Source organism: Cyprinodon tularosa, unplaced genomic scaffold (assembly GCF_016077235.1).
Source record: "Cyprinodon tularosa strain WSP-4 unplaced genomic scaffold, ASM1607723v1 ctg2, whole genome shotgun sequence".
NCBI lineage: Eukaryota > Metazoa > Chordata > Actinopteri > Cyprinodontiformes > Cyprinodontidae > Cyprinodon > Cyprinodon tularosa.
The window spans coordinates 2,947,099-2,973,551 of record NW_024038733.1 but is presented as its reverse complement, the minus strand read 5'-3'; the positions used below and the strand labels follow the sequence as shown (position 1 = coordinate 2,973,551).

The 26,453-nt window shown below is 36.8% G+C and overlaps 1 protein-coding gene across 4 annotated transcripts in view; it reads left to right on the top strand.

The window, feature by feature from the left end:
• The window catches only part of prkcg (protein kinase C, gamma), a 55,127-nt gene extending 33,439 nt beyond the window's left edge, over positions 1-21,688 (top strand). For all 4 annotated transcript variants that reach the window (XM_038284172.1, XM_038284171.1, XM_038284170.1 and 1 more), the window contains 15 exons: positions 775-806; positions 917-999; positions 1,672-1,783; positions 2,847-2,975; positions 3,080-3,236; positions 5,040-5,241; positions 6,195-6,392; positions 10,837-11,010; positions 11,926-12,017; positions 12,492-12,554; positions 12,694-12,832; positions 15,216-15,296; positions 15,398-15,505; positions 20,667-20,807; positions 21,422-21,688. In XM_038284172.1, coding sequence (XP_038140100.1) covers positions 775-806; positions 917-999; positions 1,672-1,783; positions 2,847-2,975; positions 3,080-3,236; positions 5,040-5,241; positions 6,195-6,392; positions 10,837-11,010; positions 11,926-12,017; positions 12,492-12,554; positions 12,694-12,832; positions 15,216-15,296; positions 15,398-15,505; positions 20,667-20,807; positions 21,422-21,583 — 1,873 coding nt within the window. In that variant the 3' untranslated portion in view covers positions 21,584-21,688. The remainder of the gene's footprint in view (positions 1-774; positions 807-916; positions 1,000-1,671; positions 1,784-2,846; positions 2,976-3,079; positions 3,237-5,039; positions 5,242-6,194; positions 6,393-10,836; positions 11,011-11,925; positions 12,018-12,491; positions 12,555-12,693; positions 12,833-15,215; positions 15,297-15,397; positions 15,506-20,666; positions 20,808-21,421) is intronic.
• Positions 21,689-26,453: the final 4,765 nt, after the last annotated feature.

The window sequence follows — 26,453 nt, the reverse complement described above, 5'->3', positions numbered from 1 at the left end:
CAAATAGAACAACTACATTCATGAACTACATTCATGCTCTGTCACCTCCAATGCTTAATAGATTTAAAACTTTTAAACGTGTCTCTGAATAACTGGACTTTTTTTGCATTTGTAAATTTATGAAAACACTTTTACAAAAAGAGCAAATATAGTTTCCCAGCATTTTTTTTTTATAAAGAAGTACTGCACTATATTTAAATATTTGCTCTTCATGGGATGCAGTTCTCTGCATATAATACATATCTTGTTATTTATCGCCCCCTGCTGGTAAAACATATGTATTATGATAATACCAGGGCCAAGGAAAGCTCACTCTTTATGCTGATCAAGGATCAGATCACCTTCCGCAACCTCATATTTAATCATGGGAAACTGATTGCAGATCAGTCATTACAGTATGGTCAGTTTAAACATATCGGATGATTGTAGCCAAGCTTTCTACCATGTCTCAAGTGTTTGACTTTCTGAACAACCAGTTCAATTTGATTCAAACCGGGCCAGCTGCTGAATGGAAGCTTTGGCCAATCAATGATTTTAATTATTCAATTAAACCTTTGAGGAGACACTGTGAGCAGGCCAGGTCTCTAGAATTAAGTTACTGTGTGCTTCTGTTTGAACAAGTCACAAGATGAGTTTTTTGTTATCGAGTTTCTACAGTGTTTCTGCTTTCTTTTCCTTAATAAAAATTCTTTATATGGGGCTGAACAATGACTTTGAAAACGGAATCACAGTAGATTGTTTCTGTGTCCTAATCCATATTTTATTCTCATCTAGGGGTATTGGCAAGCAGGGATTCCAGTGTCAAGGTAGAAATTAACCTGTATTTTTCTGTTTATCTTTTGTTTTTATTTTTCTGATATATCTCTCTGCAAAACTGATAAAAAATTTTCATGCTCATACTTCCTGTTTTCCCCAGTTTGCAGCTTCGTGGTCCATAAAAGATGCCACGAGTTTGTTACCTTCACATGTCCCGGCTCTGTGGCTGCCCCAAGGCCCGATGTGAGTGTTCCTGTTATCGCCTGCTGCACTTCCATTTGTATCATCAAGTTTCCCACCTTTGTCAGGACTTACAGTAAAGTGCACACCCTCATCTACACATTAAGCCATTCCCCTTATTGCCCAAGGCAAGTATGCGTGACTCATTTGTCAATCCAGGCTTCTCCTGCATCTCATCAGTGACATCAATGCTCATGTCATGTCATCCTGCAAGGGGATGCAGAGAGGTTGAGATAGGGACGGAGGGGGGAGATGCAGAAGGGGGGTGAGAAAGACTGATAAGAGTGAGAATTAGACGATAGCAAGAGCAGCCGACTCCTCAGCCCTCCTGTGTGTGGCATCTTGAGGATATTTGGGAGATTTGTCTTTTCCTCAGGAGAAGTGGGGTGACAGCAGTTATTAATAGCAACAATGGAGGGAATACAGTTTGGGAGAGAGGGTGGCGGGGCGGTTATTAAGAGATAAAAATGATTCATTCCTTCCTGCATGGTAAATATACACTGGCCTTGCCTGGATGCACAGAATTTCCTTTCCCGGTGGGGAAATCCAATTTGCATATATCTTCAGTCGCCATTCACCTATCATAAGAGTGAAAACATTTGCTTGTAGACATAATGTGTTATGTGTGAATTCTCAGTTTGTTCATTTTTTGTTTTGTTTGTTTTCTCATTTCAGGACTTAAAGAGTCAGCACACATTTAAGATCCATACTTACTCGAGCCCCACATTCTGTGACCACTGTGGATCACTTCTGTATGGACTCATACACCAGGGCATGAAATGTACCAGTAAGTTCCATCTTTCATTTTGACCCTGTACACAGCAGCCCACAGTGTTGACCCGCAAACTGGAGAGTTTAGTTTCATTTTGGCTTGAAGAAAACATAAAATTCACCTCTGCATCTTTTAAATAAGGGATGGTATAATGCTGATATAACTATCTCAAACTGAGATGAGAATCTTTTTTTTTTATCCTTTTTCCTCTTTAAGCTAAATAATGGAACTTGTGCATAGATTACAGGTATTCTGTAATAGTTATATTGGTTCTAAAGCAGACGTCAGCCTAAAAGTTACTTCACTCTTTGTAGAATAACAGAAGTAGAGCACATTGATATTAGCTGATTTGGTATATTGGTTATCTGTTCCAGGAGAGCCAGCTGCCTCAGAAACAATATATTTTACCAACTGTAGTTTTAAAGCAATATAGCTTCATTAAGAGTTTTTTTTGCTTCTCATTTAGCTCTAATTCAGGACTAAGTTTTGCCCAACCACATATACTGTACATGTATTTAAGAAAAACTTTTTCCCCCCTTTTTTGTCAGTAAGGGAAAAGTATAATAGTCTTACTATTTGATCTGCACTGATAGATGGTACACAGCAACAGGCCTGGTAGACGTTATGAGAGACTCTGACTAGGCTGTTTGTTAAGAATCTCAGTAAAAAGACTACAAAGCATGGGAATAATATGGGAAATTTACCTTTAAGAAGTGAAACACGTAGTGAAAATAAAGGGATGTAGGACAATAAAGGGATTTTCTAGTTCTAGACTGACGTTACATTTTTTGTCATTGTGACATTTTTATAATTTGAATGGCGGAAGAAAATTCAAAACTGGACCTAAGAATTAGCCTCATAATATTAGCAGCAAATTTTAGGTATTGGTTAGACTGTCAAAAATAACCAGCATCTGCATTGGCCTTCAAATACTTGTATTCAACTATCCCTAAAGAAAATATGGCAATCTAAGTAGTTCATTTTATTTTTTTATACATATATTTTTTTTATATTCTTTGTCTTAATATGTTTTTTTATCTTAGACGAAGTGCTTTGCTTGTATGTTTTGCACAATAAGGTTGTGACATGAACGTCCATCGGCGATGTGAAACCAGTGTTCCCAGTCTTTGTGGTCAGGATCACACTGAGAAAAGAGGAAGAATCCATCTGACCATTAGAGGAGACAAAGAGGATATCTACGTCACTGGTGAGATCCTTGGGGATATGGATCAAAAAACACCTTATATCCAGATAATTAAATGTTTTTTTTTTTTCTTTTTGTTGTCTATTTATTCTGTTAAAAACCTGAAGTCCGGGAGGCTCGCAATCTGATGCCAATGGATCCGAATGGTTTGTCAGATCCATATGTAAAACTTAAACTGATTCCAGACCCAAAGAGTCACAGCAAACAGAAGACTAAGACCATCCGCTCAACACTTAATCCGGTCTGGAACGAGAGTTTTACCTTGTGAGTCCCTGTGAAATTTAATCCAAGATAGGAACTAAAATGCAATCCATTAAGGATAAAAATCCTATAGAGAATATGAAAATACCGAGATGGATGATTCTAACCTTAAAATATGCTTGTTTTTGGGCATCCTTTATTGTTAGAGTTTCTGTACTTTTTAGTATCTTTTATAGTGGGTACGGAAAGTATTCAGACCCCTTTAAATTTTTCCCTCTTTGTTTACATTACATTTTCTAAAATCAATAAAGTTAATTTTATGTTAATTAATGTACGCTCAGCACCCCATCTTGACAAAAAAAAAGCAGAAATGTTACATTTTTTGCAAATTTATTTAGAAGAAAAAAACTGAAGTATCACATCGTCACAAGTATTCAGACCCTTTGCTCAATATTGAGCAGAAGCACCCTTTTGAGCTGGTGCAGCCATGAGTCTTCTTGGGAATGATGCAACAAGTTTTTCACACCTGGATTTAGGCATCTTCTGCAATTCTTCATGCAGATCCTCTCCAGTTCAGGTTGGATGGTGAGCGTTGGTGGACAGCCATTTTTAGGTCTGCAGAGGTGCTCAATTGGGTTAAGGTTAGGGCTCTGGCTGGGCCAGTCAAGAACGGTCGCAGAGTTGTTCCCAATCCGGTCCTTTATTATTTTAGCTGTGTGCTTACGGTCATTGTCTTGTTGGAAGTGAACCTTCGGCCCAGTCTGAGGTCCTAAGCACCCTGGAAGAGGTTTACTTCTGGGATATATCTCTGTACTTGGCCGCATTCATCTTTCCTTCAATTGCAACCAGTGGACCTGTCCCTGCAGCTGAAAAACAGCCCCACAGCATGATGCCGCTCCCCATGTTTCACTGTTGGGATGTACTGGGCAGGTGATGAGTAGTTCCTGGTTTTCTCCAAACATACTGCTTAGAATTGAAGCCAAAAACGTAAATCTTGGTCTCATCAGACCAGATAATATTGTCTCTTAGTATAGGATTCCTTCATGTGTTTTATATGCAGGCTTTCCTATGTGTTGCACTGAGGGGAGGCTCCCCTGGGCCACTCTGCCATAAAGCCCTGACTGGTGGAGGGCTGCAATGATAGTTGACTTTATGCAACTTCCTCCCATCTCCCTACTGCATCTCTGGAGCTCAGTCTCAGTGTTCTTCGGGTTCTTCTTTACCTCTTTCACAAAGACTGTTCTCCCGCAATTGCTCAGTTTGGCTGGGCGGCCAGGTCTAGGAGGAGTTCTGGTCATCCCAAACCTCTTCCATTTAAGGATTATATAGACCACTGTGCTCTTAGGGGCCTTGAATGCTACAGAAATGCTTTTGTAACCTTGTAACCTTCTGTCTCTGCGCTCCTTCCACCTCATGATTCTCGTTTGCTCTGACATGCACTGTTAGCTGTAAGCTCTTATATAGACAGGTGTGTGCCTTTTCTAATCAAGTCCAAGCAGTTTAATTAAACACAGCTGGACTCCAATGAAGGAGTAGAACCATCTCAAGGAGGATCAGAAGAAATGGACACCATGTGACATATGAGTGTCACAGCAAAGGGTCTGAATACTTACTACCATCTGATATTTTAGTTTTTCGTTTTTAATAAGTTTACAAAATGCTTTACATTTCTGTTTTTCTGTCAAGATGGGGTGCTGCGTGTACATTAATGAGAAATAAGATTAACCTTTTTGATTTCAGCAAATGGCTGCAATGAAACGGGAAAAGGTAAAGGAGTCTGAATACTTTCTGTACCATTGTATGATAGACACTTACATGCCCTGGTGTAAGATACCCCACTTGAGCTTGAGTTTTGGGTTTCCTCAGCTCAGTTCGTGGCAACCAGTGGGACAGGCGTCTGTCTGTGGAGGTGTGGGACTGGGACCGGACGTCCAGGAATGATTTTATGGGAGCGCTGTCATTCGGCGTCAGTGAGATCTTCAGACGTCCTATCTGTGGCTGGTTTAAACTGCTTGCACAGGATGAGGGGGAGTACTATAACATCCCAGTACCGGATCCAGATCTGCAGGTAGGAGGACGTCTGTAGAAGCATGTACATGAAGTATGTAGCATATAATAAATATGCTTGGATGGAGCAACCCCCCCCCCCCCCTTTTTTTTTTTTTTTTTGCTTAACCATCATGGGCCAACAATTATCTAGATAATAGATTGTTTTTTGTAGATTTTTCATCATTTCGATCATTGTTCTCCTTTTTAAAATTAATTCAATAAAAATATGAATTATGAGTTATTTTAGCATATTTTTCTCTAGCACATCTTAGAATATTTACATTCCTTTTGTCCAATTAACATCAAAAACGTATATGTCTTTTATTTTGTATGTATTTTTATTTAATTTGTATATTATATATCCGTTTATATATCTTTCTACTAGCTTTACAAACCTGTAAATTTAGTTTTTTTAGTGTATGGTCAGTCTTCCTAGCAATATACTAAGTTTGCATATATAGATAGAGTATGTTTGGAGGGTGAACTCACAGGTTTCAAGTCTTTACAACCTCAACTTTTATGTTGTTGTTTTTTTCATTAGAGTTCTCCTACATTGAGAGTTTCTAATTGTTGTATAGTTTACTACTATCTGAGACAGATGATATATAATTAAAATGTACTTTACTTTATTTACTTTTCCTCAGAAAGGTTAGACTCTATTTCTTATTTTGTGACCTGTGCTATTTGGATGTTTTTAATTGTGTTTAGTTGTTGGCTTAAGGGTCAATAATTCATATGCATTCCACCCTTCAGATTTTGGTTTACAAATTTCCATTTTTCTAAATTATTTATACATTTTTGTCACATAAAAAATTAACTTCCTTGTTAGAATTTGCTTCCAGAAGGTTGCAGGGCTGTTTTGAATGATAAGGGGTACAATAGTTTTTTGTTTTCCTTTTTATGGGTTAGTTTTAGTACAATTAGACTTAACCATTCGGTTTTGCTATAATATTTCTCCTTATGATCCTCCAGGAACCTCAGCCAGATGTCACAACACCCTCTCTGCCTCAGGTTTTGGCTGCCCCGGTGCCTGAGCCTTTTCCCGTGGTCCTGTCTCCAACCCCTGTCCCGTCCTGCCCACCCATACACTCTCCAGGTCCTGGAAAAGTCAGAGTGGGAATCCATGACTTCAATTTCCTCATGGTGCTGGGCAAAGGCAGCTTTGGCAAGGTACAGTAATCCCAGCAGATTCAGAGAGGAAATGTCATCCTCTCAGTTCGCAATTGCTGCCTCTCATCCAGCAGCTGCCAATGATGTCAAGGTGGCCAACTGTGCTGAGAACAAAAACATATTTTCCTGGCTTTAAGAATTTCTGCTTTGGTTTTTGACCTTTGGCTAGCATTTCATTTAGATCACTAAAGCTGCTTCTAGAATTGCTAAATGTTTCACTTGACCCTGAGTCTTCCTTCAAACTGGTACATGCTTCAAAGTTTGCTTTCATCGAGGTGTTCATTTCAAGGGATGGTCTGTTCTCTCCCTAATTCCCATGTAGATGAAGAAGAAAAATTACATTTCTGTTTTGAGTCCTTTCCCCTCTTCACGAAATCCCCCAGTGCTGTTTCATAACTATCAGAGAGTCCTCAGAGGACAGGAGAAATAGTCTAAACTTACGTAAGATGAGTGAGGAAAAAAAAGAAAGAGGAGAGACGGACCCCGGGGCTGCTGAGTGAGGAAAAATGAGAATGAAACTGACAGAGATGGAAAGAAACAGAGGAGGATTACTGAGCTGCAGAAAGTAGCAAAATGACCGAAAGAAAATTGGATCACACCGGAAATGAGAAAAAGTATGTGTTGCTCTGATTGGTAAAAGTATGAAAGATGATGAGTCCAGTTTTTTGGGGAATATGAGTGAAGTCATGAGACAAAGCAGGAGACACAATCAAAGAGGGACCGCAATGTTTCTCACAGTGGCTGCTCACATCATTTTCTGCAAGAAGCATTTTTTTGAATCTGCATTTTCATATTTATAAAATAGGAACAAGTGTAATTTTCGCCTCCATTCAATTTGAAATGAGATACTTTATCTCCAATAACCAGGAACCCCTTATAGTGCAGTTTTGCAGAATTGGTAGAACAGTTTTGAACAGGGATGTCAGTGTATTTCACTGATCCTGACCATATAATTTTTACTAAAAGCAGTATGGGGGTTTCTCAATGGGGAAAATTATAGCGTCATTAACAGTCAGAGCTGCCCACAAGCAGCCAATTTCAATTCTCTTCTCAATGTATTTTTAATGTTTGGTAATAACCAAAGAGTTGCTTTGCTTTTTTTCATTTATGACATTAATGTGTCTGGAAATCTTCAGGCTCGATTTCTCTTTGATTAAACACTTCATTATGCCAGACTGAGCGTACTTCTGTCTTGACAAAGTTATCACTTTTTACACTTTTTATTTACACATTTAAATAAAACTTGAGCAAGTTCCGTCTTTAGATGCATTTATCTCAAAACTAATACAGAGCCTTTTATCTAATAGTACACAGTGAGCTTTTTCACATGTTTTCTTATAACAATCTCAAATCTCTGCCTGTATATTGATATTTTATGTAAAAGACATTTAACTTTCAATTTAGTACTACTTTGTGTCGGACTGAATCATGAAATGCAAATAAAATCCAAAGATAGTTTTGACCTCTTCTCATGAACTGATGAATCAAGGTAAAGTGTAGTAATCTTCACTCAATTGATCAATCTTAAATCCAAACATATCACAGTTAAATTTAAACTTTATGGACAGCATTGCATTTGGTTGCATTTGTTAAAAAACATAAAATCATAAAGCAAACTCATTATATCTAAAAAGTTGGAAGACACCTCTTTAGATCTTCTTTGGCAGTTATTGCAATCTGCATTTGTTTTCAGATTAATTGATTTTGTTTTTTGCTTTTTGCCGCTATGAGCAAAAGGCTAAAATTTTGTAAATTTCTTTTTCTACCTTGCTGTTGAAGTCATCCTTTCTTCATTTTCTGTGTTTTTGAAAATGTTTCATTCTTGTATTTTCATTAATGTTTTATTGAACTCTTTCCTTCCAGGGAGATGTTCTACATGTCGCTGTTACAAAATTAAAAAACTGTCAAATCAAATTTTGTGATAAACTGCTGAAGAGTTGTATAATACAGAGAATTAATCTCTTCTACTTCCTTATAGTTGTATATCCTGAGGTCAGTTTGAGAGAAGCACAACTATACTCACTCACACTTAATAGTAGTTTAAATTGGCCAATTAACCCAGAATGCATGCATTTTTTACATTTTAAGCAAAAGTTGTAGTACCTGTAAAGAATCCATGCATGAGAAGGCAAACAATCGAAATTCACACAGAAAATACCTTTTTGTTACGAGGCAACAGTATAAACTGTACAGCCTGTGTTTACTAAGAAATTGATATAATCTGGTAATATTTGCTTTGAAAATGTCCATTAATGAATAGTTTTCTTCTGCTGAATTTTTCTTAGGAGACTGAATTTATACAGCAGCATACTAGAACATTTGGGCCCAGTTCTATTTCCTGCTAATCTTCCTAAAAGCCTTGTGAAAAGTGTCTTTTATTATTCTGGCCTCAATTTGACCTCAACAGTTTTCGTCCGCTTCTGTGTTTTTTAATCACATTATAAAGCAGGGGAACTGCTCTATGAAAATACTATCATCTTCCATTTTATGGGACTCAATTATCTTACGTTTCACAGTCCCAGGCAGCTATACAGAGTAGCCATGCTTGAGTGTTAGGAGTATTTATGAACCTTGACCTCTTTAAGGAATGGAAGCAGTGAGCAAGCGACAGCCAGCAGCAGCATATTAATGCTTACTATGTAGCAGTGCAAACTGTTTTGTTTTGAAACCATTTTGCTTAAACAACCATGGTTATTTTTTCCACTGGATTTAAAAAGAAGATTGCTCTGAACACACAGGAACACTGGAACAAACACTTTGAAGTCCTGCAAAAAGGAGCAATATTACCTATCCTGCACTTGTCCCTCCTTTGAGCCTCAAACGCAGAAGATGCAGAAGTGACCAAAGAAAGACATATTTGATTTTGTTTCTCTTAAAAATGGCTTAAGCTCCAGAGATGAAACACTCTTTAAAGCATCTCTCTGTTGAAATTGCATTATTATAAAAGCAATCTCTTAGACTGTTATAGACAGCCGGATCTCTTCCTTTAACTGATTATTTATGTTATATATTCAGGGAGCAGTGATTAAAGTTAAGATCATAGGGTTTAAATTTATTAAGTGTAATTCACACAAATATGTTTTTCTAACTTGCCAAAAAAAAGAATATCACCAACTGCGTTAAAGAGGGGTTGCGGGTTTATGTTTTTAAAGGCTGGCTGTGCATTGCAATATGAACAGTATTATGATACATAAATGATTTACATTTGTTCTACTTACTCAACTTTCCAGGTGAATATTTATTGGAATTCACCACAGTTTCACAATCTGTAATTAAAGAAGACACATTATTTTTTAAGGACTATTTTTTAGAAAATACTCAAACATCATTTTTTCATCATTGGAAAAAAGATGCATTATGTCCTTTATGAGTCTGGATACATTTTCTTTAAAATCATTAGTAAAACCAGCTGCATATGTTCTGTTTTCTTCTCATGTTCCCAAGATGCCTTTTTAGATTTTTAGATCACTGGGGAAATCCCAAAATGCCTTTTTAGATGATGGTATTTTTATTCCTGCAAGCTGCAGGACACTGCATTTAAAATCAAAAGCCATTTAACCTTTCATCAATACATTTAGGAGCACACTGAATTTATACAACACCTTACTACATGGGACACCCACCTTGAGGGTACTGTTTCTTCAGTTAGGTTTTCATACGATCAAATTTGTTACGCTGTCAAGATTTGTCCATAAAGTGACCCCTAAGATTTTATGGAAGAATCCAAATTCAAATGCAAAGTAGAACTCAGGCAGAAGGAGTGGTGAGCAAAAAAAAGTCTGTGTTAAATAGTAGCAACTAAGCTAAAAATAATAATATTACTAATAATAACAATAATAATAATAGTAATAATAAAATGAAACTATGGGAGACTATAAAAGAATAAAACAGGATATAACAATAAACTAAAGAAGCCAGGGATCTGGAAAGGATGTACAGAAACACAATAAGATGTGAGGTACAGGGTTCAAGGAGACATTTGATGGCTATTAAGACTGCAAGAAAAAAAAGAAAATCAACTCAAAGCAATTTAAAACCTAGCTAAATAAACCAAGTATGCAACTTTTAAGATGTTTTTGCAATGAACTTGTGGTGGCCAGAAATAAAGCATGAATTTAATGTCTTGTGGTATTCTTCAATTGCAAGCGATTCATTGTAAATTGTTACTTCTTGCAGATTACTTCATTTTTTAGATTTCCCCTCTTACAAGAAAATAAATGTAAGTCAGTTTCAACCTGGAGACACTCACACAGAAAATAGTTGAGAAGACCACGGTTGTTTTGAGTTTGGGATAATTCTTGAATCAGAAATGTCTTAACATGTTAAATGTAATATAAGGTTTTGGATTTGCACAATTTGAGATGTCAAACCAGTTTTTTTTTTTTCATTATTCTTCAGTTATAATATCTGACATGATTTCTCTTCCTTTTTTTTTCCTGGTTAGGTGCTGCTGGCAGAGGAGCGAGGCAGCGAGCGTCTTTTTGCAGTGAAGGTCCTTAAAAAAGACGTTCTCTTCCAGGACGAGGACACAGAGAGTGCCCTGGTGGAGAGGAGAGTTCTGGCCCTCCCCTCTCGTCCTCACTTCCTCACATCACTCTATTGCGCCTTTCAGACCGAGGTATGTGTGCATGTATCTGAACCATATTAGTGTTCTTAAATGGTCCATGAAGAGATTTGACATTTAGGCTCTAAGGAGTTGTTACAGTGCAGACTGGCTGCTTTTGCTTTTATTAAATGAAATAGTTAAATCAATGTCTTTAACATAGCCCTTGTCCCTGAAGGACTGTATTTAGCAGAGTGCTTTTTAAATTTGGGGAATTTGACATTTTGCAAAAGTGCCCCTTTTCACATTTTGTCACAATACAAAAACAGTCTTTATTTGAATTTAAGGGGATTTGGTGTGAAAGACCAATATGAAGTAAATGAAGAAAAAATATTCATTGTTTTCCCAAAAAAAAAAGATCTAAAAAGTTTGTCCACCCTTGGGTTGTCGATTTCTGTAGGTCTTTCAAAATTGCTACTATCATCTTGCCTGCTTTTCTGATTAATTCTCTCCTTCCTCAGCCTGTCAGTTTAGGTTGATGGTCATATCCTGGTATGTTTGTGGTTGTGCCGCACTCTTTCAATTATCAGAAGTTAGATTGATGATTGATATTTAATATTTTCAACACTTAGGATGCAACCTAAAAAAAAAAACTTCCTGAACTATCAGATGCATTCCATTGTCTCTTTGAAGGTGTTTGTTTAGTAATGATCAGGAACAACTTGCTGAGGTCTTGACAAATCAATCAAAATGCATCACACTTGCTTTAATCTTATTGATAGAAGGGTCTAAAATTAACTTTAAAAACTATAAATTTTCCATGTCACGTCTATGCACATCTTCCTGTTTTTCTGTTGTATAAAACTCAGAGAGAAACAACTTGTCTTTGAAAATCTGTGATTAAATTATAAAGTAACCAAATTTTAAAAGTACAAGGTGTGGGAAACTTTTTGGTGGCCTGTGTTCAGTATGTGTGTTCTGTTTCTGCAGGACCGTCTATATTATGTTATGGAATATGTCAATGGTGGAGATCTGATGTTTCACATTCAGCAAGTCGGGAAGTTCAAAGAGCCGCATGCAGCGTACGTAGTCCGATAAAGTCTAGCTTTGATCTCCGCCTTCATCTACATGAGTCTCATTACATTTCTCTCTTTTATCTCCATATTCACTTACCTGCTCAGTCATCTCTTAGCTTTATTCATTATATCTGGTGACTCATAAAAAAGCCATCAGCTCAAGTAGCACCCCTCTCTTATTTCCTTACTCTAATCTATTCTTCTTATCACAGTTTTCCTCCCTCTGGCTCTTCATCCAATCTATAATCTTTGATCAGTCAACTAAAACAAATTTTTTTACCCTGTTCCCTATTTCCTTTTTTGTTATTAAGATTCCTTTCATGTTTGTTTGGTTGCTCTCCTCTTTCATCACTCTCTCAACCCCCTCTTCTGATCATCCTTCTATATGTTTCCACCCCATAAAAGAAACCTTGATCAATTTCCTGAAAGATAAAGTAGCCAGAGTGCTTTACTCCTCCTCCTCCTCCTCTCTCCCTCTAGGTTTTATGCAGCAGAGATTGCAGTTGGCCTCTTCTTTCTTCACAGCAAAGGCATCATCTACAGGTAAAGACGTGGCCAGGTTGTCACAGTACAACACAGACCTGACACAGATTTATCGTGCCTTTTTAGAGCCACTGACTGATGAAGATGCAATGTATCAAGATGATTTATAGTGGGCTAACTTATCTCTCTCTTTTCTCAGAGATCTAAAGCTGGATAATGTGCTGCTCGACAGTGAGGGCCACATAAAGATTGCTGACTTCGGGATGTGCAGGGAGGGCATGTTCGGGGGCGAGACCACTCGCACATTTTGCGGCACTCCCGACTACATCGCCCCTGAGGTTTTCTGAGTCCCTGGGCTCATCCTATAGTATCAGATCCATCCTTTCACCCCTCTTTGCATGCATGACTTGTTTTGCATCACTTTTAGACATCCAGATGCATCACAGCAGCTCTTCTCATCTGATCTGTCCTCCCTGACCTTGTCGGCATTTTTTTTTATAATTAACCTCACATGATTCAATTAGCAGTGGACCCGTTTCCTTACAATGTTGTACAGATCATGCCATTGCCCTTCAGAGACCTTCTTAAACCAGCTTCACTATTATAATGTAGCCAGTAATTTTTAATTAGTTATTTAAATAGATAATATTTACAATTGCTAAATTAATTTGCTGGGATTTGTACCCTTTATTGTTCGAAATTACAAACACTAAACTCTAAAGATTCTGCCTTGATAACATTTCCATTTAACTTGAATTTAGGTCATAGCTGTCCCAGTGGGACAAGTTAAGTGTAACAATATAAAACTCACATATTATATTCTGTCTTCTGTTTAAGAAAGAGGACTAGACTTTTTCTTTTGTTATATAGGATTAGAAAATTAGATATATGTAGGATTAGACAAATCTGTTTTAAACCGCTTTTTTTGACCAATTCTGGTCTTAAACTGCTTGTAAATGCCCAATCTTTTTAAATGCCCAAACTTAAAAGGTCAAATTCTGCACCTAGATGTAATAATCATGTCTATCTAAGGAAACCAAGCTGGTTGTGAGTTAGTTGGTGCATTTGTTAACTGCCAGCCGACATATGAATCAGGAAAAAGTGATGACATGCAGCAAAGGAGACTTCTTTCTGAAACGGAGGGCAAAATTTTCACCAGAGGGAGGAGGTGTCACCTTAAATCAGGGACAGCTCGTCAGAGAAATCTCAGTTATTGTGTAATCACAATGGGTAGATAAATGTGCAGTAGAAAAATATGATATTAAGGTGTACAGCATGTGTGTTGCACACCTTTAGGTCATATACTTTTAATAACTCTGTCAGATTAAGGTTTTAAATCGCATTTTAATTTCACAAAAACATCTTTCTTCTTGCTTGGGGTAAATCACTGTTTCAGAGTAATTCCAACTAAAGTCCCATTCGAATCTGTCTGAGGATCTTTAAAAAATAGCTAAAGATTAGGTTGATGTCAAGAGGACTTTTCCTTCTTTAAAGATGTTGAGATTGAAAATACCAGTGAGAATGTTCAAAAGAGTAGTTCTGTACAGTGTGTGACTTTTTTTTTTTTTTTCAGAGTTAGGCTGCCCATATCAGGTTTTTTCATGTATAAAATATTGTTGCAGACTTTTCCTATTTTGGATGTATTACCTATTCTGCTTACGTACAACTTATTGCCGCATATCATCATACAGTTTGCATAGAAATACAAAGGATATGCACTAAAGGGCCGGGATTCCTATAGCAAGCAATTCAATATCAATGCAGCTAAAGTACATCTTTTCAATATTTGTTTTTAATTTTGCAAACAGCAAAGTAAGTGTAACCCTCTTTTGCATCTGCATTTTTGTGGAACATCCAGTTTAGGCACCAGATTTTATTAAAAAAAGAAAAAGTTTTCAGTTAACATTGCAAATGAAAAAGTAAAATTTTTATATTTCTTATTGTCTTGACTATATAACTGCTGAATAATATTTGTATAACAAAAAAAATGAATAAATTAATGAATGTTTGGTGAAAAACATCATGTTAAACCTATAAGTATTTATTTTTACACTAACTCCTTTAAAATATTGGGGTATATCTGTTAAAAATGTACTGATTTAAATGAGACAATTGAAATGGCGGAGGAGTTCTTTAAGAACTTCAGTGAAACCCAAATATTTGGAAGCACAACAATGTGTTTTCTTATGCTAAATGACATTTCTGAAATATATGTGCATGCATAGATGTGAATAAACCTAAAGCAGCATGTTTGGACTTGTTGAGAGATAGAGAAGGGTGACAGAGACAGAGCGAGGACCTGACTGTTATACTTGTCTTTGATATGATAAACCTCGCTGTGGAACCACTACGTATTGACTCTCTTATGTAAACACCTATTGATTCTCTTGCATCTGCCATTTTGGAATGGATACAAAAAAATTCCCCGGGGGCTGGGAATTGTTCGCCCGTACCCCTCTTCGCTGTGTGCGCTCTCTCACACAATCACTGGGGAAAATGCATAATAAGGCAAACACTGACGCATACATCCAAAGTCTTGTCTTAATCATTCAATTCTTTTCCTTGCTGATTTTTATTTCTCTACTCTGATTTTTGTCCTCCAATGTCTGTCAGTTCTTTTCCAGCTATTTTTACTGTGACAATTCTGTTTGCTTCCACTTCATTTTTTCCTATCTTCACCCTGCTGCTCTTCTAATTAATTCCCTCTCTTGTTCTTTGTAGATTGTGGCATATCAGCCCTATAATAAAGCAGTGGATTGGTGGTCTTACGGAGTGCTACTTTATGAAATGTGTGCAGGACAGGTACCACTCAAAATAATTCAGTGCTTTGTAATCACTTCAAAAGATAGAAGCAATGCTGATCTGGGGTTAAACTCTTTTTTTTCAACCCTTTCTCCTTCAAGCCGCCATTTGATGGCATTGATGAAGAGGAGCTGTTTCAGTCCATCATGGAGCAGAGTGTCTCATACCCCAAGAGTCTTTCCTGGGAAGCTGTTGCTGTATGCAAAGGGGTAAGTTCATTTCTCCTCTCCTTTTACTTTGAGCCTTTAGAAATTTAAGGATAGATTTATATCATAAAATGTAATAATGTGCATTAGAATACTGATATTAATCCAGCATACATTTTTTAAAGTTAGCTTTTGTGTTTATCCTAGAGGCAGGCGGTCCGCACTCTCTGCAAAATGTTATGCAACAGCCAGAAGCTTTTATTTCCTCTAAGCAGTTTAAAATATGAGAAAGAGAAAATGCGGACCTAGACTGATATTAACGAAACCTAGCTCGCTGTGAATACAAATTGTTAAAATCACAGGGCCAGGCAAAGGCATACAGTGGAATAATTTTAGCTTAACTCTTTACATTTTGTCATATAGCACTTACAAACTCCAATGTGTATTATTGAGATCTTTTGTGCTGCATAATTGAGAAGCCAATGGAAGATTACAAATCTATTAAGAATAAAAACTTGATCATGGTAGTGTTTGTTTTTTATAAGTGTCTTTACAGGCCTTACATATCAAGAGACTGAAACCTATACTTATTTTTCTTTGCACAATAGCTGAAGTTTATTTAGATTACCTAGAGTGAGAACTAGGATACAAGATTATTGATTGGATTTTGGCCTGGACTTTGAATGGGCGTAATATATAATCAATTCATAACACTGGTTCCAGTCTGTTTTTCGGACTGTATTGGTGGGCTAATTTTGAGTACTGGGGGTACTGTGGGTCAGGAAGTGGAGTGGATTGCGAGTGTGAGCCCCGACTCCTTCTTTCTCAGTTTTTGTGTCCAGGGGGAAAACACTCCACTGACTTTATCTGCTATTGATCGTCATATCACCAAGTGATTGTATCTGAGCCTCACTTCTATCAGTCTGCCCCAGGGCAGCTGTGGCTTCATGTATGTAGACTTCCACCATCAGTGTGTGAATGACTCAATGTAGTGTGAAGCACACTGGAGTCCATCCATCCATCTTATGTTGCTTATTCCGTCAGGGGCCGGTGCCTATCTCCGGCGGTCTATGGGCCAGAGGCAGGGTCCAGCCGGGACAGGTCGCCAGGCTGGCGTATGGCCACAATGGAGTCCCTGGACTTAATAAAATGCTATGCACTAACAGACTATTTACCATAGTTTACTTAATTAGAATATTTCAGATTATGAAGGAACCATTTTGGTTTCAGTTGCTGAACTAATAGAACATAAAAAAGAAAACCTGGATGGATGGAAACTATCAATTTCCGAGACCATTTTATTTCCCTTATTTTATTTCCCTCTATTCATGTAGAAACGTTAAATGAGCTGGTATTTTCTTGAAAAACTTAAGTTTAATAAAAACTTACAAGTCAGCAAGAGTCTTCAAAGAACTGAAACCATTTTGGTTTCAGTTGGTGAACTAATAGAACATAAAAAAGAAAACCTGGATGGATGGAAGCTATTAATTTCCGAGACCATTTTATTTCCCTTATTTTATTTCCCTCTATTCGTGTAGAAATGTTAAATGAGCTGGTATTTTCTTGAAAAACTTAAGTTTAATAAAAACTTACAAGTCAGCAAGAGTCTTCAAAGAACATGATCATTTTAAGGCTCTAACTCAGTGTTATGACTACTTGTTTGAAAAGGGTGAGAAAAAAGAAAAATTCAAAGTCACCCTTAAGAATAATCCACCCAGTCTTGGTGGCAGTGTTGTGTGAATGTCTTCTTAGTAGGAAAAAAATGAGTGTAGCTCTTTCTGTGCATTTTCCAACAGACTAAAGCCTTGCAGCTGTGCAGGTTTAGATTGCAAAATTTGGACTTTCTTTGCAGCATTATGAAGACAGCTGTATAGTGCCTTAATCACATAATGATGGATTTCATGCAAACAAATTAGTACAAAACATTTTTTAGAAGGACTGAAAGAAAACATTTGTTTGTTGGCAAGACCAGCTTTTCTTGCTGAGGTGGTTCTATTGTCCAGGCTAAGGGTTCATTATTGTTAAACTGCAAAATCCATCTGGCCAGCTTAAGTATTCAGGAGAATGCTTTCCAAATAAGAAAACCAAAGTTTGGTTAATGAATGCTACATACAAAAGAGTAGTAAACAAGCTATTGGTGCCTGAGAACATCTTAAACACAAACTTAAACTTATACTCTCTATAGAGTATAAGTTATACTCTACTTATACACTATAATCTGCAGTGCGATTTCTCCCAAATATTGGCTCTTTTGTTCTGTTCCCGACAGTAAAACATTGCATTCAATGACTGTCATTGAGATCTAGATAAATATGTCTTTCAGGATGTCCTGTAGTTTATCTCTGAGCTCAGACACAGCTGCTACCACGTCCTTAGAGTACCTCAGAAGACAGTTATTGATGTTTGAGTGCTGACAGTAAGGGTTACTTGTGCAGAAAAAAATCATTGTGTTCTTCTGTGTGAGAGTTGCCCCAGCTTAGTGTCTTGCCTCTTAAGTTTCCTGATCTATTGCTGCTGTTTCTGCTGAAGCTCTTTGACTCAACTCACTTCAGTTTCCTGCTGGGATCTGATCTACTGCTTCACAGTAGAGCTTTTTAAGGATAAGGCAGATCAACGAAGGGAAGACCCTTCTACCTGTTCTTCTTTGTCAGCAGAGATATTGAAGGGCTCTACACCTTAATGAAGCAGTTTCACTTCTTCCTCTGGGTCGAGGACTCTCTTCTGAATATGGTGTTGACTCACCTCAAGCACCTTTTGCGTCTTATTCCTTCCTGGACTGTGTTATGGTCTTTATGCTGCTCTATTTGCAGAGATAAGAGATATACTGCAGACCAGATAATCTTTAACACCTTATTGTTACAAGAACCAATGTTTTGCCAGATTTAAACAGAAGCGTTCTGCTTTTTCAAATGTAAAGATTGGTGAAAAGTTACTTTAAAAAGTAGGTAGTCATAGTCGATAGTTACTTCTCCCAGGAAATAGTGAATTAGTAACTCAGTTAATGCACAATCAAAGTGACTATATAATGACTTTTACTGATTTAAAATGGAAATGAATCTGGAATTATAAATACAATGAGTGTATTTATAAAATAAAAAAATGTTTAGTATTGATAAATAAATGAAATAATTTATTCATACAATAATTTAATTGACTAAATATCTTAAAACATTGCCAACTATTCTACACCATTATTGTGTGATACACAACTGGTATAAATGCTCAGTAAAAAAATGAAAACAATGAAACAAGATGCAAGCACAGGTATGAGGCAAAGTCCAAAACACGCAAACACACAAAAAAAATGCAACAAAAGAAGGTGCTATCTACAAATGTCACGGCAAAAATGAAATGCTGCAATTATAGAAAAGACGATGCAAATAGTAAAAACAGCAGTAAACTTGTTCTAAAAAAAGGAAGTGCTCCAGACCACTACAGGGAGTTGATGCAGTTAAAGAAAATCAAAATATAAGTAATAGAAATGAAAAGAGAAACACTATTTTTGAAACAAACAAACAAGAAAAGCAAGACTGTTTGCCTAGTATTTCGGTGTAAAACAGTAAAAACTGTATATATTCAGTACACTGAGAAAATAAAGATCAATATTTGATCAATTATACTGTGATATATGATTAACCGTATCTTTTAAACTAAGGCAGGCAATCAGTCAGTGGTAAGTTAGTGTTGCTGATAGTGAGACGATGAAGAACTTATTAGGATTAGAGTTTAAGTGATGTGGAAAAAGAGTTTTCTCCAAAACATTAAGGGCAAATCCCAGGAATTTTAGCCTTTACTTTAATCGAATCCGTGGAATAATTTTGCATCAACTCTCCTCAGTCTGTGTAAGTCTGAGTAAGTCTGCTCTGTCCCAGCAGTAAAAATCCCTCATCACCACAGATTACGCTTATTTAAAGTCTCTTTCTTTCACTGTAAATATTCTCAGGCCAAGCTGATTTTATATAGTGCATAGACTTGTTCCCTGAATCCTTCAACACATCCACATATATATCTACCCACATATATCTGGCTGCCTAGCTGGTCTCCTTTCTGCACCATTTCACCATTCATTGACAACCACATGTTGTATCAGTGAAACTGTCATGTCCTCTGTTTCATATGTAAAGCTGAAAGGAGGGGGCAAAGAAATGTGTTGACAAAGTGCAGCAGGTTGGATGAGCTTTCAGACCTTTGATTCAAGGAAGAACCCTGAGCTGTGTTTGTTTAAGCATCTTTCACGCCTGAGTGATTTCTGTTTTTCTGTTTTGCCAGCTTAGACAAACAGTGGAAGACTCAATAAAACAAGACACAGTAAAAGACTAACAAAACAAAAAATAATTAAAGGGAAAAAAATAAAATAAGATTAACTAAATGTTTATGTTTATGCATTTAGACACCAAGCTTCTACTGTTTGCTTATTTTTATGTTCTCTCACTCACTGAACATGCATTTATTGCGACATGTCACAAATCCAAATTATGGATTCTTTTATTACTATTTAATATCAAAGACTGACAAGTCAAGATTATTTTGAACATAACTAATATACATTCAGTTCAGGTCAGCTGTATTTCATTCACTTCCTCAATTAAGTTAAATTAAATTCTGTTGAGTTCAGTTTATTTTAAATCTATTCACTTTAATTCCATGTAGTTACATTTAAATGCATTTGATTTATTTTAAACCAGTTCAGCTCAGGTCAACCAGATCCTTATAGATCTATTATTTTATGTTATTTTTATTATTTTATCACATTATGTCAAATTACACACATTTACTGTATGTTTAGACCCAGAAATATTTAATCAAGTATTTAATGCAGTCAGAAATATTTGATCACATCAAGCCTGCACACTCCAATCCCAAACACAGATTAAAACTCAGGTATAGTTTCACCTAAGACATAGCAGTAGTTTATTATGTCATTTTTCTTAAATTTGTCTTTACAATGAAGTCTTGCTGATTGCATAAAGTTGTTGACCTACTGAGCATCCATGGAAGGGAACAGCTCTCTTTTAACAGGAAGAAACCTCCAAGAGAACCAGACTCAGTAAGATTGGTTGTCAGCTCCAGGGGCTAGCCTTCTGCATTCTTAGTTAAGGGAACTTTTTATCAAATATTTTTTAACTAAATGGAAGATAATTTTCCTCTAAAAACAGTAGATTTTAGTATACAAGGTGAAATCCTCGAAAGTCTGAAATGTTCTATCAAACTCCTCTCACTTCAGCTACTGACGAAGCACCCCGCCAAGCGTCTAGGTGGAGGAGAGGATGCTGAAAGGGAGATAAAGGAGCATCCATTCTTCCGCTGGATAGACTGGGACCGTCTGGAGAGACTGGAGATACAGCCACCATTTAAACCCAGGACTGTAAGCTGAAAATTTTCATTTTTTTTCTTTTTTTTGTAACCTTCTATTTTTATTCCCCTTTCTTCTGAACTCCTCTTCTTTTACCCCATTCTTCTATCTGAATGCTCACTCTCTGACTCTCCTCTATGTCAGTTCTGCTCACCATTGTTCCATCTCTCATAACCTGAGCAGGTTCTTGGTCCCTAACTCAGAGTGCTCACACTCAGAAAGTTCAGGACATAACAGACAGGACCTTTGAACCCAGAGCTGTTTTTACTCCTCCATATGCAAATGTATGTCATCATTAGCTCGCTGCATGCTAGTCTGCCATCCCATTGGCCAATGGTGAAGCATTGCAGGAGGAAGCTGACTGTGCTCAGAGGTTAGAGGCCAGGCCCATTAGCCAAATGAGATTCATTTCATCTAGAAGAATGGCTGTCATGCGAGGTTAAGGGGGTGGAGAAGATATGTGGCTGACTTTCATCCTTAGATGGGTGTGGGTGGGCAGGAGAGACATGTTGGCAGACCGTGGTAACAGTTTTTTTGAGAAGGCTGGGGCTCTTTTTAGTGTTTAACCGTAACATTTTAGGGTTGCCGAGATGATTGATGTCCGTTTTCCTGCGTTTTTTCATCAGGGAGGAAGAAAAGGTGAAAACTTTGACAAGTTCTTCACAGGAGCCCCATCCGTCCTCACTCCATCGGATCCAGATGTGCTCGCAGCCATCAACCAGGATGACTTCGAGGGGTTCTCCTTCCTCAACCCAGACTATGCTCCTTCACCTCTCACAGCTATTTGATAACCACCCCCTCCATCCCCCCCATGTTATTTATCAGACAGTAGTTTTATAGCTGAGAGTCACACATGATCACTAGCAACAAACATTTCACCTCTTGTAACCAAATTCTAAAATTCTAACGTTTACATTAAACTGCCAAGATCCTGTTTTATTCCTTTACACTCTATGACATATGTATGTTCTATTACAGGATGTGTTTTAACCAAGTCAGTGTTATAGTTTGCTGCAATAGAGTTTTTTTTTTTCTTAAAGTCTGTATTAACCTGCTGTAAGATTATTGTACTGTCAGACAGATAAATGGAAGCACAAAAAACTGCATGCAGCTAGTTTTTTATAGAGGTAGAGAGAAGATAAAAAGTCCTCAGTTGTCTGAATGGGCAATTTACCAGTGACGTCTTTATTGTTACAGCTATACAGACAATATAATATGCAAAGCAATTTTTCTTTTCATAATAAATAAATAAATAACATTTCTTTACATGTCTATTCAGATCAAAGGTGTTAACATCATAGAGGGCCTCCAAAGCGAATTGCTATACATTTTTGAAAGACTAATTTACCCTTTTTGGCTGCTTCAATGTCTCAGTTCACTGTCAAAAGCGTGACCTTAGCCAATTCATGAAGGTACACCGGTGACAGTGGGCACAATGTGACAGTAACAGATGGCAAAGCTGCACTAAAACTGCTGGACTTTGAGGGGCATTAATTTATATCACTGATCACATTATCACAGTCCCTTTACAAAAGTATTTATACTCTGTAAGCCCTTTTTTTTTGCAGTTTTATTTGTCATAACCACAAATGTTATGGTGTTTGTTTGCAACTTAAAGTGAGAGACCGATACAAAGTAGTATGAAGACAAATGATTCGCAAAAAAGTGTGGCATATGTATTAACCTCTATTGCATCAATACTTGGAACCTCTTTTTGCTCCAATTACAACTTTTTGAAATATGTCCTTACCAGATATGCACATCTAGAGACTGCATATTTGGTCCATACCTTTTTTTTCTCCTTTTTAATAAAATAAGCTAAAGCACAATTTTACCAAATAAGAACATAAAAATGAATAAACGGTTACCATAGATCTGGACTTTGAGTAGGCTATTCCGACGCCTTAGTATGCCTTGGTGTACCATCATTGCTTTGATTGTATTATCAGAAACTTTGCTTTTCTGAATACTTTACCCCTTGCATGCCCAGTTATGTTCATGGTGTATTCCTCGGTCTATATAATGTCAATAAATTCCTCAAGGAAATATCTAAGGCTTTCATGAAACTGCTGCATTTATATAGAGGTTAAACTAAACACAAGGGGCTTTAATCCTTACTTAAATGGCCTCTGAAGGCCTTTGTTTGTACTGGATGTCATTTACAGTTATCAGAATGAGTACTATTTGATGACATTTTAATTCCTAATTTCAAAAATCTATGAAAACTATGTATCCTCTTTCTACCACTTTGCAATTATGCATTACTTTATATCAGTCAGTCACATAAGAAAAAAGTGTAAAAAAGTTTAACAGGTTTAAATATTTTTTCAAGGCTCGTCATTCAGAACTTTTATTTCACTGCAGATTACGAAAACTCACTATTGCAACTTGTCTTTTACAAACGAGCTTTTCAGCTTACAAAGTACAAAAACCTGTGTTTTCATCTGCATTTACCAGAAAGCTTTTTGCTGTGTAATGAAATACAGCACACAGCATTGATTGGGAGTAATTAAAAGGGAGGCTCAGTGAGACTGTTCAATACATGGAAAAAAATTATTCAAACAGTATGTTTATTTAAATATGATCAAAGCAGGTGGCTCTAACATCTCCATCAGAATCTTGCAAATGGAAATACATTGTTAGCAGAGCTTGTAGTTAATTATAAATTTCTGTCACACCAGACAGGCTACTATACAATACAGACAATATAAACATGTAATAATCAGCAGTCTATCATGTTTAGCTGATTTATTTGCCAGTTGAGTAAAGTTTTTGATTTTATGAGCAGGAAAAATAACTTTAAAATAAACCAACTGAGAAAGTCACAGTGACGTGTCCCATTCTGTTATCCTGTGAAGTTGCAGAGAAATGCCTCCTGCTTTGTGTTCTCCAACACGCCTCTCTTTCACTCCTTCATTTTCACACATACTCACACACAAAACACAACAAAAAAGGGCAATCTCCAGCATGTTAACTTTCTCTATCAAACACACACATGCTGGGAGAGAAGATGCTGACCGCTCTGTTTGTTGTGAGGCTGGAGTTGTCAGCAAAACCAGCCCTGCTCGGCATCATAGTTTCACTCCCTTCTCCTCTGAGGCAACCTCACTTTCTCTTCCTCCTCCTCCTCTCACTCAACTGCCCCACACCCGCCCCCGTCTCTTCAGCCCCTCCAGCACCAAGCAGAGACTAATATCCCTGTAGAGATCCAAAGTTATAACAAGTTGACCTTCACATTAAAATCTCATCAACTTCCAATCTCCCTCTGTACCTCTCCCTCTTTTTCTCTGCACGTCCTTCATGGCTCTTTTATACTTTTCTGACGGATTTGCACAGCTCGTGCTTTCCTGCTCATTTCTACTGTAAGTCATGCTCTGCTAACTGTATAGTCAAACACATTTTTGGTCAAAGAATTGCATTGATCTTGAATCAACTGTTGATATAGAATTTTTTCTCCTTTAGAAATCAATAATGTTCTGAAAAATAAACTGATGTCAATCTCAAGACGAATGTTACTGTCAAATACATACCTTTAAGAACTAACACTTTATATGTCATTCTCTACTGTTAAGAGGAAATTAGCATAGAAATGGGAAAGGTTCCTACTTTTCCCGCTTCTTTAAATAAAAATTCAAGATCTTCTCATTTTCCTTTCATGCTGTCATGTTTCAACCACAAACCTACAGGATTTTAGTTAATTTTTATACAATGCACCAAAACGGGTCATTCATGTTTGCAACGATTAAAGTAAATGGTACGTGGTCACCTAATTCATTGTTTCCTTCTGAAGAAAATTAGAAACGCTGTGACATAAGTCAGCCCCTATGGGTTAAAATATTGTAGCGAAGCAATGTTTTTTGCTACTGTGGCTAAAAGTCTTTTGGGGAATGTCCCTACCAGCATTCACCTCTATTGACAGAATGATTTCATTATTATTCTGTGTAGAATAAGGGCTCAGTTGGACTGAATAGAGCTTCTGTCAACATACATGTTAAATTAATGTCACATATCCTTGATAAGATTGAGAGTTAAGCCCTTTTAACATGATAATATGGTTTGATCTAATCCACACCAAGATATTATAGCTCTCTACTTAGATTAAAATACACAGAAGTAATTTGTTTAATAGCTGTTTTCTGAAGAGGTTTTATTGCATTGTATTCAGACAGCTAAAAACAAAGATATGCCTCACTTTTCAGATTATTCTTTGTATAATATTTAAAAAAAAACTATTGGTTATTTTCCTTTCCCTCAACTAATGCTGCGTTCTTTATGGTTGTATATTACTTAAAACCCTAATAAAATGTATTGAGATGCATAATTAGAACTAATATCTTACTTTGCAGATCTTGTTCCTTTATCCTGTCAGTTATTCAATCTTAGAAGAGTTATTTGACCATTAGCCCAAAGTAAGTCAAACTTTGAAAGAAAATGTATCTAAAATTGTCTCTTTGAAAAAAATCATAATCCATGAAACCAAACCCTGATCTCTAACTGGAGCGATACGAACTCCTGCCCTATCACTGTCAATTGCTGTGAGATTATATTGTCCCGCTTCTTCAGTACTGCAGCCTCCTTCCTTTACTTCTATCTATCCTTCATCTCTCCTCCTCCTCCTCTTCCTCTTCCTATCTAACTCTCTGAGTCTCCCATGCCCTGAGGTCAGAGTGTGCTGTAGACTATTGATATCGTTACTAAAAATATAGGATTTCTCCACCAGCCAAGTTATAAATAGAATAAAGGGACACGGCTCACAGGGGACAAAGGAGAAGGGGGGCAGAAGGAGAGAAGGATGTTGGTCCTATAGAGTCAAGCATTCATCTATTTAACACAATGTCAAGCTGAATAAAAGTTATTCCATTAAATTGCAATAAAAATATATATTCAAACCATGCCTTTTATTTACTTGGTGTATTTCTTGAATCGACCTTTAACAGTGACAGACAAACACACCAATCTGTTTTTTTGTTTTCACTATTTAATAATGGGTCATTGTTATGCTTACTTAATGTTTAGTATTGCAGAAAATGCATCATTGGGGATGAACATCCCTTTTTACAAAGGCATTCCACAAAGCAGCATAGTCATTAAGAAATAAATAATAATGTGTACGCATATTAGATATAAATAAAGCAATATTACAACTTTTATTGTGTAAATCTAACAGTTTCAATGAATGTCAGCAACTTTAGTTCACAATGGTAGTGTTAGGTGTCAAAATAGAAAATACACTGTTTTCTACATCAGACCAGAGAGAATGCCCATCCTGAACAAAAAGTTATGCTTAACCATGTTATATATTTAAAACGAAATCCTTTATATGAAAGTAATTTCAAAGATTTCAAAAGATGAAGCATTCTTCTACATGTATACTATAATCATAAAACACTGCTTGCAAATATCATAAAAAGGAAGCATTTTAAAGGATATCAACATTTCTATGATAAATGATGCGGGAAAAAAAAGCACTGTAAACAACTATGTAAAGACCATTGTTTTTTTTCCCCTTAAAGTAAATGCTCTGTTCATCCTGTAGGGACAGATGTGTGGTTTGAACCTAACATCAGGGCCAGGCTTCTTGGGTAACATAAAGGACTGGATTAGAAGGAGCCTCATCATCCTTCAGATTCTGCCATTTTGAACCAACTGGACCAATGT